This window comes from Pimephales promelas, chromosome 4 (genome assembly GCF_988280905.1).
Source record: "Pimephales promelas chromosome 4, fPimPro1.hap1.1, whole genome shotgun sequence".
NCBI classification, from domain to species: domain Eukaryota; kingdom Metazoa; phylum Chordata; class Actinopteri; order Cypriniformes; family Leuciscidae; genus Pimephales; species Pimephales promelas.
This window is the reverse complement of record NC_142772.1, coordinates 6,019,893-6,037,824: the sequence shown is the minus strand read 5'-3', so window position 1 is coordinate 6,037,824 and position 17,932 is coordinate 6,019,893. Positions and strand designations below refer to the sequence as shown.

The window sequence follows — 17,932 nt, the reverse complement described above, 5'->3', positions numbered from 1 at the left end:
AGCAGAAATAACCCTCAACCCAGCTTCAAATGTGGAATGATAAAGTTTAACCAAAAAAAAAAAATAATAATAATTTAACCCTCTGGTTATCAGGGTCTTTTTAACCTGCAAATGTTTTTTTGCTCAAATTAAAAGTATATATATTTTTGTCCAAATGGTATGAAACCTAGAGCTACAAAAAAAAAAATGGAATATCTGTTTTTATGGTAGCATGGTATATATACAAAATTAATAATCAAAATCAAAAACAATGCAGAACACAAGTGGCACACTTTAGATAAAATCATCTAAAATGCAGAACCATCACAAAAATAAATTGGTGACACTGACACATTGAAAATGTGCACACTAGCAGGTTATTGTTCAGGCATTGTTCGCTCAGGTGTGTGTCCATCTGAATTCCTGTAGTCAATCATGGAAAACAGCTCCTGGAGACGATTTAAATATTACACAAATTATTCATTGCTTGTATTGTTGCAGTTAATGCATAACATTGAAACTTCATTAGATTTAGAACATAATCCATTTAACACTAATATTCAGTTCCATTCGTTTTGCGCGTTATCTCAAGGCCACGCCCACAACCAACTGGAACCGTTTTTCACAGGAACTGAACATGATTACACACCTGTACTAAGCGCCAAGAGGAACAAGCTTCAAACTTATTGACAAGACTCCACCAGAACGTCCATTTCATGATTTGATGCGTACTGAAGATTGCCACAACATGAGGTGGGTTTGTTTGTTGTATTAATGTTGAAATACATGTTTTTACGAATTGTATGTAGCCTATCATGGAAACAAAGTTGGGTCTTTGAAAATGAATTGTTAAACATTTGTTTTTTAAGACGAGCTCATGGTATGAATGCGTTTTTAACGTTATATACTTTAAGTGTTACACAAGCTTTGTCACAGACTTTTTACTTTTGAATTCGAATCAATTATTTAGTTAAGAAATTGAATGGCAATATTATGTCAGTAAAAAATGCAACCATTTATTGTGTGTGTGTCTGTGCGCGTTCATGTAAATAAATCTGAATGAACTCCCAGAAACTGCTCTTCATGTTTACAGCAGTGGATGTTACTTACAGTGCTCTTATTCAAGTAGGCCTACTGTGTAATAATAATGTAACTACATGGGTTAGGGTTGATTCAGGGTTAGTATAGTACAGTTAGCTATTGTAAGCACTGAGCCATTCGACCAAATACAGGATGACATTTCTGTCCTCAGGACATTATATGTATAAAATTGCATGAAAATTAACTCTAAAATACATTTTATTATTAAGCAAAATGTCATGCTACAAATTTAAAACGTATAATTAAAAACATTAATAAAAACGACACAGAACACTAAAAAAAAATAGCATTTTCGGCATGTCCCAACTCACTATCTCTAAACTTTACCATGAAATATTATGATTAAAATCCTTCAGAAATCAGTTTCCTTCTAAAATAATTTTTCTTGCATTGTTATGTGACTTTATATCCAAACTGCTTTAAAAATGAAAAAAGAAAAAAAAACATTTGATCTAATATTTTAGATAAAATACATATTTTAGTCACCCCGGGTTTTCACTCAGACCTGTTAGACTATTACATCCCCCCTCTGAAAAACGTATAAGCCTATTCCACAAGACACATTTTCAACAGTAAGTATAAGTCACTCCTCTCGTTTTCATTTCTGTATATTTGATGAAATTGTAACTATGAATGAGAAGGTCAATCTCAATATACAGTCTTACACAACGTTTTCTTAGATTTAATTTTTTTATTTTAAAAATATTAACTTTTGGTTAGGCACTAGAAATGGCTCAGTGTCCTCACGCTATTAGCATCAATGCTGTGTGGCCATATGCCATATATTTGATAACTTTATGCTTAAAAACATTCTGTTACTTTTTATTTTTCGAAAAAAATAAAATTAAACCACTATTTTTATCAGTTTTGTTTGGCCCATAATTTATACAATTATTTAATGAATTAATTGTTTAAAAAAATATAAGCTTGAGGCTTCGGCCGTCTTTAAAATGAAAAAATGCCTTTGTGTTTGTGCTGTTTACACCTTGCTTTAATGGTGATTTTATTGGCACAAATATCAATTTTTTGAACATATAACCAATAATTTCTTTAAAATAAACACTTTCTTGTGGAAAAAACAAAGGAATTAATTGACATGCTTCTAAACTTTTCGATATCAGGATTGAGAAAACATGCGTCCATATTCTGCTTAAACCTTGTAAAAAAATAAAAATAAAGTTGGCTGAGATTGACCAATACACATGTTGAATAGTTAAATACGTGTAGTATTAGATTCAATGTTGAAAAAAATAAAAAATAAAGTTTATTTTTGAAGAGTTACAACAAGCAAATGTCACCCATTTGGTGGAATGGCCCCACAACAATAACTAGGCTACATATATTGTAAGGCGGGTGCCAGTAATTAAGTCCACGAGAGAGCAAAATGATCTCCTGAATCCTGAGAATAATCATTTGAACTCTCTATTTCATTACAGCAACATCCGAGACGCACTATACAGCTCACACCTCACTTTTACAGTATCATCACATCCCCCTGCTGCCCCTCTTCTTCTCACCTAAAACTCACTAAAAACCTATGCATATGCAACGTAAAATGGTTACAATAGTTTATACCTAAGTGGCCGAGAGAGCTCAACATGCTGCTACTCAAAAAAACACATGCAAATAGAAAAAGACACATGCAAATAGAAAAAAAACACCAGCAAATTAAGAAAACATCTTCATCAGTTTCACAACACACATGAGCTCCAAATAGGCCTACTAGAGTCACAAACAGAGACTGTAAAAAAATTACAACACAACCAAATACAGAAACGAGCTACAAATAGGGTTACCACCATCAAACAAACTAAATGTGGGATGATTATAAGTTTGTGTGGGACATGTTACCAACACTAAAACATACCCTGACACTGTTATATAATGTCTATCTTACTTAAAGGGATAGTTCACTTTGAAATTAATCTCTGATATGTTTTAGCTTACCTCAAGGGCATCCAAGATGTAGGTGTCTTTGTTTCCAAAGCATTTTCAATTTTGACATTTTTTGGTCAAACCGTTGCTGTCTGTCAGTCATACACTGGACGTTAAGGGGGACCTCCCTCGGTTCACCTCAAAGAGCATCCACAGAGAAGTCAAAATTAAACATGATTTAATGACTCGTAAATGTAAGTACACATTGATGGCCTAAGCCACGAAACTAGCGGTTTGTGTGAGAAAACGAACAGTATTTATATCGTTTTTACCTCTTGTTAATAGCCGTCGAACTGATCTGAATCAGATGTCCAACTGAACCGAACTGAACCGTCTCTCCAGACGTTACGCCGGAAGTGATGTCTCACGCGTCTACGTCACGTATTGTTTACACGGAGAATTCGGAAGTTTTACCTTTCACTAAACATATTTAGATATACGGGAAATTGTCTAAGAGACATAGAGAACAATAGAGACATTGCCGTATAGACAGGAGGTGAAGCTCGCCAGCAATGTTTTACTGTCTATGAGGCAATTGGGGGGACAACATGGAAGCACAAAGTCAAGGGAGAAGCCCATAGATAGATAGTCCATAAAAGCAAAGGGACAAAATATTTTAACAATGTTTTTGTGGAATTGGGTGATTGAGATTTTTCTTGGCACAGCTACTTGAAGATTTACAACTGTCAAGACTGTCGTCAAGCTCAGTTTGAGCCTGCGCAGTCACTCAGACATCAGATAGAAAGTCCAATAATCGGTCTTCAGTCTTCTTCATTGATATCAATGGGGTCGCTGTGTCCATTGCTTTTACTGTCTCAAAAAACTGTTTAGCTTATAACGCTAGTAGATAGGGCATAGAATAAGCAAAAAGAAATCGCTAGTTAATACCACTAACAAGGCTCAAAATAGCTCCACACTAACACAGTAACATAATGAGGGTCCGTACCTGCAAACCAAAGCATTGAGAACTTTGTAAGTGTACAGACCTTTTAATAAGAAGATACTTTATAAAGACAGTACACTTCATGTTTGCAGCTAGGAGCCATCTTGGAAAACAGTCTCGATCAGTCAAACCATGAACGCCGTGCTAAGTGAGCTGCATGGTCGAAAATGCGCACGGAAATGCATTAGTTATATCTGTTTATTAAAATATGTGGGTGACAAACTACAAGGCAAAAAGGGGTTCCATACTTTTATATGAGATTCCAAGTCACAGCTCACCTATTGTTAGCAAATGTTTCCGTGTGAAAAAAGTTTCGGTCTTGGTCTCGGTATATAATGAATTGCAAGAGGCTCAGGGCGATTTACTCAAATTAGCCTGTGATGTGTCTGCAAAACACTTTGCATAATGTATTTTATAATGTCAGGTTCACATCTTCTCTCTTTATTCCAGAGCATTTGATGTTTTGTATTTATTTTCTTGGAACTGATTATAATACATTTACCTGACATAATAAACCGATACATTTGATTTCCGACTGACTCTATAACTGACTAATATTTGTTGTCTCTAATCTGACAACATTCCTGTCGTCGTGTTCCTGTCGTTTAACAGGAACACGAAGACAGGAATAGCAACCATAACATCAAAAACTCACAAGGAAGTGATGTGATTAGTCTCTGGCTCGGCCATCTTGTCCGTAAACGCTGGCTCTGTAGAAGTGACTTTAAGCGTCTCTGGCTTGGCAGAAGTGACGTCAACAGACTATGGGGCGGCAGAAGTAACCTGAACAGTCTCTGGCTCGGCCATCTTGTCCGTAGACACTGGCTCGGCAGAAGTGACGTGATCAGTCTCTAGATCGGCAGAAGTAACGTGAACGCCGGTCTCTGGATCGGCAGAAGTGATGTAAACGGTTTAGCTTATAACGTTAGTAGATAGGGCATAGAAGAAGCAAAAAGAAATCGTTAGTTAATAGCACTAACAAGGCTCAAAATAGCCCCACACTAACACAGTAACATAATGAGAGTCCATAGATGCAAACCAAAGCATTGAGAACTTTGTAAGTGTACAGACTGACTGTTTAATAAGAAGATACTTTATAAAGACAGTACACTTCATGTTTGCAGCCAGGAGCCATCTTGGAAAAACAGTCTCGATCAGTCAAACCATGAACACCGTGCTAAGTGAGCTGCATGGTCGGAAATGCGCACGGAAATGCATTAGTTATATCTGTTTATTAAAATATGTGGGTGACAAACTCCAAGGCAAAAAGGGGTTCCATAATTTTATATGAGATACCAAGTCACAGCTCACCTATTGTTAGCAAATGTTTCCATATGAAAGAAGTTTCGGTCTTGGTCTCGGTATATACAGTAATCAATTGCAAGAGGCTCAGGGCGATTTACTCAAATTAGCCTGTGATGCTGAGTGTATGCAGAACACTTTGCATAATGTATTTTATAATGTCAGGTTCACATCTTCTCTCTTTATTCCAGAGCATTTGATGTTTTGTATTTATTTTCTTGGAACTGATTATAATACATTTACCTGACATAATAAACCGTTACATTTGATTTCCGACTGACTCTATAACTGACTCAAAACTAATATTTGTTGTCTCTAATCTGACAACATTCCTGTCTTCATACTGATGAACAAGTGAGTGAAACAAGATACAGCTGGGCAAATTAACTATGAACACAGGTGGAAAACATGAACACAAACGAGGAGCGGGAAAACTGGAACAGGACTGAACAAAATACACAATAATGGGGGGAGCACAAGACAGACAGCAACAAGACATGAACCCACACCGTGACGTAACTCGGAGAAGTGAACGGTCTCTGACTGGGCAGACGTGATGTGAAGAGTCTTTGGATCGGCAGAAGTGATATGAAGCGTCTCTGACTGGGCAGAAGTGACGTGAACAGTCTCTGGATCGCCAGAAGTGACGTGAATGGTCTCTGGAACGGCAGAAGTGACGTGAACGGTCTCTGGCTCGGCAGAAGTGACGTGAACGGTCTCTGGAACGGCAGAAGTGACGTGAACGGTCTCTGGAACGGCAGAAGTGACGTGAACGGTCTCTGGAACGGCAGAAGTGACGTGAACGGTCTCTGGAACGGCAGAAGTGACGTGAACGGTCTCTGGAACGGCAGAAGTGACGTGAACGGTCTCTGGAACGGCAGAAGTGACGTGAACGGTCTCTGGAACGGCAGAAGTGACGTGAACGGTCTCTGGAACGGCAGAAGTGACGTGAACGGTCTCTGGAACGGCAGAAGTGACGTGAACGGTCTCTGGAACGGCAGAAGTGACGTGAACGGTCTCTGGAACGGCAGAAGTGACGTGAACGGTCTCTGGAACGGCAGAAGTGACGTGAACGGTCTCTGGAACGGCAGAAGTGACGTGAACGGTCTCTGGAACGGCAGAAGTGACGTGAACGGTCTCTGGAACGGCAGAAGTGACGTGAACGGTCTCTGGCTCGGCCATCTTGTCCGTAAACACTGGCTTGGAGGAAGTGACGTGAACAGTCTTTGGCTCGGCAGAAGTGACGTGAACAGTCTCTGGAACGGCAGAAGTGACGTGAACAGTCTCTGGAACGGCAGAAGTGACGTGAACAGTCTCTGGAACGGCAGAAGTGACGTGAACAGTCTCTGGAACGGCAGAAGTGACGTGAACAGTCTCTGGAACGGCAGAAGTGACGTGAACAGTCTCTGGAACGGCAGAAGTGACGTGAACAGTCTCTGGAACGGCAGAAGTGACGTGAACGGTCTCTGGAACGGCAGAAGTGACGTGAACGGTCTCTGGAACGGCAGAAGTGACGTGAACGGTCTCTGGAACGGCAGAAGTGACGTGAACAGTCTCTGGATCGGCAGAAGTGACGTGAACAGTTTCTGGCTCGGCCATCTTGTCCGTAAACACTGGCTTGGAGGAAGTGACGTGAGCAGTCTCTGGCTCGGCCATCTTGTCTGTAGACACTGGCTCTGTAGAAGTGATGTGAATAGTTTCTGGCTCGGTAGAAGTGACATGAACGGTCTCTGAATGGGCAAACGTGACGTAAACAGTCTCTGGGTTCGCCAGAAGTGACGTGAACAGTTTCTGACTGGGCAGACGTGACGTGAACGGTCTCTGACTGGGGAGAAGTGAGGTCGACGGTCTCTGGAGCTGACATGGAGCAACTCAGGCTCGGCAGGAATAAGCTTCAGCAGGTCGGTCTCGGCGGCAACCATCTTGTCCGGACACACTGGCTCGGCGGCGGCCATCTGGTCCATAGAATCCAATAAGGATCTGGCTGGAGATTCCCCTTTAGTCCTGCTGGATTCATATTTGGTGAGTTCTTCTATTACGTGCTGGCAGGAATGAAGCAGAGAGTGAATCCAATCGCAAGTACTTTATTGAACACAGAGCAGGAACACGAAGACAGGAATAGCAACCAAAACAACATCAAGAACTCACAAGTACTGAACTAAAACACAGGACTTATGCTGCGTTCAAGTCCTCCTGGGAAGTTCGTACGTACAAGGTGGGAAGTCGTGTTTACGACGTGAGGTGCGTTCAAGTCAGTTTCGTCGGAGCAAAATGGCGGTGTACCTTCTTTTAATGAATTACACGAAAATACAGCAAGGTTTGTTAACTCTGCTAATAAAAAAAATGAAGAACAAAGAATGCGCATCAGGTGTGCTTTTTTTTATGTTTCTTATTAGCTTATGAAGCCAGTGTAAACTCTATCATTCGGTGTAATTTTTACAATGAAATCATATTTTGTGCAGAGAACTTGCTTTATAAATGAAAAAGCCTTACAATGTCAATGAGTAAACATTGAAATTCAATTAAAATTTACTGTCAACAAACTTTGAATGAACGTTTCTCACTGACACGCCCCCAACTCGTACAGATCGGGGCTTAAAGAAAATCCCGAGCTCCCCACTGGTATTTACGACATTGTGGTGGCGTTCAAGTGCGTTCAAGTTGTAATTATGATCTATACGAGATGACTTGAACGCAGCCATAAATACAGAGGAATGAGTGAGTGAAACAAGACACAGGTGGGCAAATTAACTAAGAACACAGTGGAAAACATGAACACAAACGAGGAGCGGGAAAACTGGAACAGGACTGAACCAAATACACAATAATGGGGGGAACACAAGACAGATAGGAACCGTGACAGTAACTAAGGTAAATGTCACAAACCTGCCTGTTCCTGTATGTCCTGATTTTTATATTGCAAGTTACATTGATTCCATCACCTGTTGTTTTAGAGTTCCTGTCTCAGTAGTCTTGCCCAAAGTTCTCGTGTCTGATGAGTTTGAAGAGTCATGCTGAGCAGGTTCCAAAACTCATTTCTGAGTGTCCCCCTAAAATGTGTATAAAATTGCAATGTAAAGTTCCCTTAGTCAGACTTGATGAGGACTGCAGCTACCAACAACTCGTGATTCTCTACAAAGAATCCTGCTGAAGATACAACCAAGGGCCAATCCCAATTCTACCCCTTACCCCTTCACTTTCCCCTAGCCCTACCCCTTCGCCTTCCCCTTGACCCTTGAAACAGAGTGGCAATGCGTAGGGGTAAAAATATTCCCCTAAGAAATGGGACACCACTACGCCTCCGTTAAACAACATTATAAGTCGTCGCTAGCGCCTACGTCACAGGAGATGCGGCAATGTTTATCACAACTTCCAAGATGCCGTCGACAGCTGCAGTTATCTCAGTCGCGTGGGTTACAGCTATTTTCTTGCATCTTGTGAAGTTCGCAGGAAACAACGGAGACGACGAAAATATGTTGCGGGACTATCGTTAGCAAACTACAGTAATTTTAGCGATTTTTTTTTTTTTTTTTTTTTTTTTTTTTTTTAACAAACGTTTCTGTGAAGAAACTGACCGTAAATATGAACACAATATTGAATTTAACATAAAGCAAATCATTGTTTGTCGTTACAATACTTATTAAAGCCACAAATACTTAAATTTATGGGTCTCCTTTGTTGCTTGGGCAGCCAGCCTGGGTTAGCAGTGACACTTCTCATACCCCTTCGTTTGAAGTGTGCTCCCGAAAAATCTTCGTTTAAAGGGCTATCTGGCCCTTCCCCCTAGCCCTCCCCCTCCAACCAAAAGAGAATTGGGACAACCCTACCCCTTCACGTGGACGCGCAAAACGGAGGGGTAGGGGAAAGTGAAGGGGTAAGGGGTAGAATTGGGATTGGCCCCAAGTCTCCTGGTCTTTGCTTCTGAGTTTACACTTTAGAAGAAAAAAGTTCACAACAGCAGCAAATGTGTTGATTGACCAACCTAAATCTGGATGTCTTACCTCTGTTTTAATATAATGTTACTTTAGATAAGTGTAGGCCCTACGTGGGAAATCATAGCATGACCAATCCAAAGCTATAGAGAAGTAAAGTTGGTTGACGTAGCTGTAATAGGGGCCAGACCTGTACTGTAGTGAAACGTTAAGTTAAATTCAAGTGTATGCAATTCCACGTGGGCTATACCAAAGTATTTTTGAATGTGACCGATCTCAGGTATATAACAATTGGCCTCTGTTTGGTGACTAAAACTGATAAGCTTGCGAATGTGAGACCTGCGTTAAACAGAAGACGTGAGGACCTCTGAGCGATAGTTTCCTAATCTGAACGGGTAAAATATAGTTAAAGAGTAAAAAATAATAATCAAACATTTGTTCACTTTTTTTTGATGTGTCAGATATCATTAAAATCTTGAAATAACGAGGTAATACATATGAGACAATGTATTTCATTAATTTAATTTAATCTTGTTGTGTTGCGTAAAAGTAAAGACAAGTTACAATTGTTTCATGTAGTTATAATTATTGGCTAACTAAAATTTCTTTAGCAATTTAGTGGTTCACACCGTGGTCACACATATGAATCATAGTTTTGTACGTCAGTGACGTACAAAACTAGGATTCATATAAATAGAATGTGTTTAAGTCATTTGTCTCTGCTTTTCTTCTTTTTTTCAGTCTTAAAGGTGTTTTAAAAACCAAACTGCTTCAACAGGAGTGCCATTTTACTTGGTCTCTAAGAGAAGAAGACTTTGTTCTCTGTGATTTACTGAATCGTCTGGAGGAACAGATTCAGTTGGAATCGAACGAGGCGAGAGTAACGCGATCTTACAGCAGCTTTGGATTTGTTCAGTATCTTTATGGCAACCATCAGGAAGCACTCGCAAATCTGCAGAAATCTGTGCAGCTCGCAAAGGAATACTACAAAGACAGTGATGAAGTTCTTATTGTTACCTATGGAGACCTTGCCTGGATGCATTATCATATGAATGATTTTTCTGCATGTCAAGAGTACTTGGGACAGTTAGAGAGGATCCATAGAACATGTTCTGAAGGGCTCACTCCTACTGAGGTACTCAGAGAAAAGGGTTGGGCTTTTCTTAAATTTTCTCACAAATACTGTAATGCTGCAAAGGAATGCTTTAGACAGGCCCTTGAAATGAACCCTGATGACAGTGATTTAAATACAGGCTATGCTATTGCCCTGTACCGCGCAACCAGTGAGACCTCTGACCCTTCAGACTCGCCAATAATAAAACAGCTCGAAAGAGCTATAGAGCTTAATCCAGATGATGGTGTACTATTGGTGTTGCTAGCACTGAGAATGCTGCATGGCACAGATGATAGGAAGATGTCTGAAACTGCATTGAAGAAGGTGATTATGGCTCTGGAGATGTCCCCTGAAAACCCACATGTCACAAGATATGTAGCAAAATTTTTCCGCAAATTAGGAGACAGGGACGCTGCCATTTCTCTACTGGAAGAAGCCCTGCAGGCTACCCCAAACTCAGCCTTTATACACCATCAGTTAGCTATGTGTTTCAAAAGCAAAAAAATACGTCTGGAAATGGAATATAAGACACCTGATAAAAAAAAGTTTGATGGTAAAGAATTACAGCAATACCTGGAGAAGTGCATCTATCATCTGGAGAAGGCGATTGCCCTAAAGCCCTCTTTCGTTATTGCCAAGGCAGATTTAGCACTCCATTATGGACCGATTAGCAACTTAAAAGCTGAGAGACTTTTTGAAGAAGCAATTAAAATGGCTGATGAAAAGCAAGACCTGCAGGCAGCTCATTGTTTTTATGGCCAATACCTGCACTATATCAAAAAATCGGAAAAACTGGCCATCTCTCATTTCATGCAAGGTCTGAGGCTGCAGCCGAATTCAGAGCAAGGCAGGTCGTGTGAGAAGTACCTGAACAAGGTGATTGAACGGGTTAACAACCCGAATGACTGCGAGGTGTGTGCTATACAAGGATTCATTTGTGAAGTGAAGAATGAAAAACTCAAGGCTGAAGAGTTTTATGAGAGAGTCCTAACAAGTGGGCAAGATTTTGGTAAATATTTTATACACTTAAATGCTTTTTTTTTAATTAAGGGGTTGGTTCTATATGAAGAGTTCAGATGCTAAAGCCTCTAAGTGCCATTTGAAATTTCATTTTTATCATAATTTTTATCAAGCTTGTATATTTAAGTTCAGTAATTTCACTTAAATGGCAATGAAGATTACCTATTAATTGTCATTTAAGTGATATTACTGAACTTAAATATACAAGCTTGATAAAAATGGTCATTTTAGAAGAAAATTTCAAATGGCATTTAGAGGCTTTTGCATCTGAACTCTTCATATAGAACCATTTTTTTGGTGTAAGGTTCTATTGGCCAAGTATGGAACCCCAGGGTTCTATATAGAACCCAGAGGAACCCTTTTTTAAGAGTGGAACCTTTTATGGGTTCCAAATATGTACCGCAGATAGAAGCTTTTAAGGTTCTATATAGAACCTTTTCTTATGTTTGATTAGCTGATGGGTTTCTGAATGAATGGCTATTGTTTAAACAAGTATTGTTGAATGTCCTGGTACATCAGGATAGTGCCAGATTTATAACAGGACTTTGACCTGGTGAGTAAATGTAAATGTAAGCATGCAGTGTTTTTGCAAATTGAATGTAATTTAGGCATTTGCATTGATGACATGTTTTATGATATTATCTGCAGTTAAGTGTCACTGGTCATATTCCCGATGCGGACTTAAAAGATTAACTTTCCTATATAAAAGCAAGTTGACTAAGCCTCAGTAACGTGCAATTTGTACAAATGTTTTTTTTTTTTAGGTGAAAGCTGTCTTCTAACAGAGATGAGGATTTGGCTCATGAGTTTCAGTGAAACAGAAAAATCTGTTCTAAAGCAGATTTTTGATGGAGGAAGTTATGAAGAAGTTGGCAGTGGTAGGCTTAAGAGTTTCAAAGGTTCAATGAACAAAAAGATTGTGCACTTGTTTAATATTGATATATGCAATGCCAAGAGGATTCTTAGATTGGAAAATCTGACTCCTGGACCTCATGCCATTCTGCTCACATTTCTTCTGCATGATGGCCAATTCACAGACCAGACCAGAGAGATTCTTGAAAATTTAGAGTTTCTTGGAGAGAAATTTTGGAATCACGTCATTGTATTATTTATAGAGGGAGACTGTAGTATAAACGATTATACTGGATCTCAAAGAAGCGTATTGGAGTGGCTTCATGAAAAATGTGGACACAAAACCCACATCTGTGGCTCTGAACCAGACACTGCAGAAAGGAGAGCGCTTACAAAGAGGATACAGAGGATGATCCGGGAAAATAAATCAATGCATCTGGTATTACCAGAAATTTCAGATGGAGATTCTCATTCCCTTTCAGACCTTTTGAGGGTAAGTCACTGATTCATTTCTTTTAAGATGATATCTTTACGGATGCAAATTTTATAAACCTTGTATGCGGATCCAAATGACACTTTTATTTATATTTTATTACTTAGTTATAACTACAATTACAATGCACTTAAACAGTTTTTATTTTTCACAGAAGCTAGATGTAAGAGATTGTTTGTTCACTCCCGAGGTCATCTTTCACGAGGGGCAAAGTAAATACAGGTATATCCGCAAACAGGTGGAGTACGCTAAATTTAGTATGTTAGTTTGCATTCATATTTAATATTTCTTTGAAATAGGTTACAGAGCAGCCATGCTGGCTGGTTCCATTGTGAGTTTACAAAGCTTGGTTTTAACATGAAGGGGGAAGGGGAGGTGCTGTACAACACTGTTCTTCAGGACAGCGACTGTCCAATCCCTGCCAACCATTACCAAGCAGGACCCCTGTATGATATCAAATGTGTCCAGGGTGAGCTGTCTCATCTCAGTCTACCTCACTGTGAGACCTCCATTGGTGAGTTGGCAGTCTTATGAACATTATATGAGAGATACTGAATGTAATCTGTGCATAATGCAAAGTCCAAAAAAATCCACTTTAAATATATATAACTCTAACTTGCGTACATATTTACATTTACTAAATGTAAAAGACGTAGCAAAAAATGTGAAATGTTTTCTTTATTTATTTCAGAGGATGCCTACCACTTTATGTCCGCTATATGTTACTCTGATCAGATTGTTGACATTCTGAAACCTCAGAATATCACAAGCACACATGTGACAGTGAGCATCCCAGGAACATCAAAATTTTTACTTTTGAAAATACAAAACTGGTTTACGGATCATTGGTTTGAGATAGATGGCCAAGTGATGTTGTTCTACTTAAAGAAAACACATGAGCTGCATGTGTTTCTACAACCACGAAATGTGGACCCCAGAGAAGTATGTTTCTGAATTAATGTGTTCATTTTTCACCTTATTTTGGCGGACTTTATAAACAAATTAGATTTTCTCTGTTTCTTTCAGGTGAGAAAATGTAATGAAGATTATACACCAATCCAGTCAGCTTGTGAATGCATGCTCACATATAACTGTGAATACAGCATGTCCTGTGATCCCGTTGAGGAACATGAACTTTCAGAGAGGCCAGTATCAACGATAGAAACTTCGGTCAGTGTGATTTAGACTAAGAATAAGGCAATGATTTAATTAACTGATGTGAGATTTCTCAAAGTGTTTTTTTCTCTTTTACATTTTCTAATGAATCATGGGGGGATTATCTATCAAATAGTTTATATACCCCATTTCTAGAACATTTGGAAGATTTGATAAAATGCCGCAACATCAAGGATCTGTGGTTTATCAATTCTCTTGAACATTCTTTTTTCATTGTTTTCACTGACCAACTTTATTGTATTTTGTAAATATATATTTTTTGACTACAACATACTACAAAAATAATAGGACAGAGGCAAAGTAAAAGTGAAGATATTAGAATATCAAAGTTAAACTGTTTTAAAACAGTCCAGTGAAGGTATCATGATTGGGTATAAAAGGAAATATCAGTTGGGTTATGGCTATCAGCACTTTGTGCCAAATTGCATGAGAGAATTGTCAAACAATTAAAAAAATCACATTTCTAAATTCGAGTTAGCAAAGAATTTAGGTCTTTCATATTGTCAAAAGTTTCAGGGAATCCAGAGGAATCTCAGTACATGTAGGGCAAGGCAGGAAACCTCTGTTAAATGTGCGTGACCTTTGAGCGCTCAGACGGCATTACATGAGAAACCACCCTGCACACACATACTGTGTTAAATAAATAAAGCCTTATGTGCTTGGGGAAACCATTGTCAAGTCAATGGATCCATTGTCACTTAAGTCAAGTCATCCTCATTTTTATAGCACTTTTAACAATGTAGATTGTTTTCAAAGAAGCTTTACAACATATAAACAGAGATTGGTATGGTTTTATAGCGGTTCTTGAATACCAGCCAGGGGCGGTTTTTGACCATTTCAACTTTGGGCCAGTTGTAATCTGTCAGTCTGTCATTAATTACTTGGCCTCATGTCGTTCCAAACCCGTAAGACTTTTGTTCATCTTCGGAAACATAAATGAAGATCTTTTTGATGAAATCTGAGAGCTTTCGGTCCCTCCGTGGACAGCTACGCTACTACCATTTTGACGCTTCAAAAAGAAGCGTTCAAAAAGAAATCGTAAAACTAACTCATATGAATTGAGCAGTTTACTCCAAAATTTTCTGAAGAGACTTGACTTCACTTTATATGATGAACAGATTGAATTTAATCTTTTATTCACATAAACATTCATCAACTCACACATCAGTTGTAGTAAACAGAAGCTCAAGCATGTTTGCTTTATGTGTGAGAACCAATGAGGTTAATTTTCATGTTACGTGGCACAATATCCCCAAACCCTTGATTATTTCAGCAGCAATATTATGGACCTGTTAAACATCACTATAGTAGTAATGTCTGTGTTGTGTAACATACATGGCCTTAATCAAAAATCAAAATGATTTCTATCATTTTAGAAAATAAATATTGTAATACTTATTATATTTATTGTATACCTTCCAGTGTTGTAATACTCGAGACTCGGACTCGGTCTCGAGACCATATTTTAATGGTCTTGGTCTTGTCATGGACTCGTGTCCATTTGGACTCGGAATTGACTCGTACTCTAACATTTTTTTTTTAGAACTCGGACTTATTCCCGAGTCCACTCGAGTTCAATTCAAAATATTTTTCATGATTATAAATGTATGTTAATAAAATATTTCTTTAAATCGATTGACACGCCCAGTGATTGGTGATTTTCTAGTGCGCAACTGCGCATGACAAATTGTAATAAAATTACTTTTAAGTTTTAACACCACCTACTATGTGGCCTTTTTACCGTAAACTGATCATATTTTTTTAACTCTAAGTAAATTCAGTAAAATAAAAAAAGGATTTCTCTAAGTAAATAAAAGTAAATTAGGTAATCATCCCTCACTGGTCTCGGTCTCGGTCTCGACTCGGACTCGACCGTCTCTGGTCTCGGACTCGACTTGGATTCGACTCTCTATGGACTCGGTCTTGACTCGGACTCGACTCTCTCTGGTCTTGGTCTCGACTCGGATTCGAGTGAGGTGGTCTCGACTACAACACTAATACCTTCTTTAGAAACATTCCAGTTATCCATGTCAATAGGTATTAAAAGTGTAAAGGGGAGACAATTACATTTTAAAGCATCCGTGTGAAAACAAACCTGCAAAGAGACGTGAAGATTTAGGAAGAAAAACAAGAGATTCTTAGTGCATTCCAGAGAATTATTTATGGTATATATCGTAAATTAAATCGGGACAGCAGACCACAAATGTTGTATTTTTCATACTGTAACAGCAGAATACAAAGGAAAAAAGAAAATAATCGGGCAGAATAGAAATGCGCAGTGTCTGAAAAGAGCTCTTGCCATAGATTTTAAGTTCTATCAAGTCACATTAAAATACCAAGCATTATGTTATTCTCTTGATGTCTGAAACTAGAAGGACATTTTCAGTCAAACTGACAGATGAGGATTATTTCTCACACAACCTTATGATTTGAACTCTAATTTTAAGCCTTTAAGCAAATATCAAAAGGTATCTCCGAGAAATGACCACCTGCTCCTTAAAAATCTCATATTCAATCTGACAAATATTTTTTTAAGTTAAGACTGTCTGTATATTGTATTTTACTCATTTGACCTCTCTTTCCTTTGGAAGTGCACGAAGCTTCGTTACACTAAACAGTGGAAACCTTTCCATCCAACATTCGACATAAAGTTACCAAATGGCGTGATGAATGTGGGATTATGCCTGAAAAAGAAAAAGCACAATAATGGAGAGTTTCAAGTCGAATGGAGTCTTGACGTACCACTGGCAGGTAAACTGTGTGTTACTGGAAATGTAGAAGGGTTCAGGAAGTTCAATATGTTCAATATACAATAATATGAGCACGGCACAATGTAAAATCTGCATGAATTGTTTAATGATTTTACTCATAGTTTAAATCAAGAGATTATATTTACAGTTAATCTCTAAAGAGTTGAAATGAACTTTTTATCTTACAGATACAGCAGAAAACAGTGGACTGGCATCAACTGATGAGCGTTAAAAACATACATTTAACACAAATGTTATATTTACATCTGCTATTTTTTATTAATCCCACTTGTAAGAGTGTGTCATTCATCCAAACCTAATAATCAAGAATCACTTTATTCGCCAAATGCATCAGCAGATACACAGGAATTTGATATGGCCATCAGTTACACACAAACTCACACCCAAACATGTCTAAAACAATCAAAAAAATATATATATTGTTTTCATTCGGCTATTGAACGTTTAATTTTCACACAATTGCAAGTTTCAAAACAACAGCCCACTGGGATATGAATTTACTTTTCATTTAGACATTTTAACAAGCAAGTTATACGAGAAAAATGTCTCTATTTGCATTTAAATATTCTGAATAAAATACTGTAATTGTACTGTCTAATGTAACGTCACATTACCTGCTCTAATATCACTGAAGACCTCACATTACTATTAGTTTCTGGCAATTTTTAAATAGGAGTGCTAAAACTGAAGTCAATGATACTTCAAGAATTATGTAAACCTATTATATACATAATCCCAGTTGTTGTATTCTTATGTACTGTAAAAGAAGAGAATCGTACATAATTACTAATATTCTTACCTATATAACCTTATGACCTTTCGATTAGGTTACATTTATTTCATAATCTCTGCATTATAAATCTTCTATATAAGACATCTTCTATGTAAGACTTCTATATAAGAATCTTCTAATTGTAGAAATGTTTAGGAAGTAAAAAACTGACGACCGTAAGCACAAAAACTTAACACAATCTTAGCCATTTTATTTACATTTGCATCAGCTGTTGAATCACAGCGGAACAAAATATTAACTTTATTCTATCTCACAATTATTTGAATATATTATTAATGATTGTTGATTCTTCTACAGGGGTTTCCTTTCTGAAACGCAATAGAATAGCACTCATCCAAAGGGTGGGAAATGTTGAAGCTGTTATAGATGGCCTTGTTGGGATCATTGCAAGCGAACTGTTTAGTGAAATCAAGGCAATGCCAACATCTCAACGTAAAATGAGGAGCATCTTTGAGATCATAGACTAGAGAAACAAGGTTTTTCGTCACTACTGATATTTTTCAACTTGCTTTGTGAAGTCG

At 38.1% G+C, this 17,932-nt stretch overlaps 1 protein-coding gene across 2 annotated transcripts; it reads left to right on the top strand.

Moving 5' to 3' along the window:
• The first annotated feature begins 83 nt into the window (after positions 1-83).
• ifit17 (interferon-induced protein with tetratricopeptide repeats 17) lies at positions 84-17,680 on the top strand. Of its 2 annotated transcripts, none has more exons than XM_089129883.1 (9): positions 84-732; positions 9,934-11,315; positions 12,091-12,671; positions 12,826-12,893; positions 12,971-13,185; positions 13,363-13,613; positions 13,698-13,841; positions 16,448-16,598; positions 16,786-17,680. In XM_089129883.1, exons 1-9 carry the CDS (start codon positions 704-706, stop codon positions 16,827-16,829), a joined length of 2,865 nt encoding a protein of 954 aa, XP_088986009.1. In that variant the 5' UTR covers positions 84-703; the 3' UTR covers positions 16,830-17,680. The 2 variants fall into 2 exon arrangements, with proteins under 2 accessions (XP_088986009.1, XP_088986008.1); XM_089129882.1 differs by having other exon boundaries at positions 16,439-16,598.
• The last annotated feature ends 252 nt before the right edge of the window (positions 17,681-17,932 follow it).

What these genes read in the sequence shown, in the direction of transcription:
- ifit17 (XM_089129882.1), top strand. Translation starts at nt 704, where the DNA reads ATGCGTACTGAAGATTGCCACAACATGAG. An exon ending in GAGGGGCAAAGTAAATACAG is followed by an intron (nt 12,894 to 12,970) that starts GTATATCCGCAA and finishes TCTTTGAAATAG; the next exon opens with GTTACAGAGCAGCCATGCTG. An exon ending in TATCAACGATAGAAACTTCG is followed by an intron (nt 13,842 to 16,438) that starts GTCAGTGTGATT and finishes TTCCTTTGGAAG; the next exon opens with TGCACGAAGCTTCGTTACAC.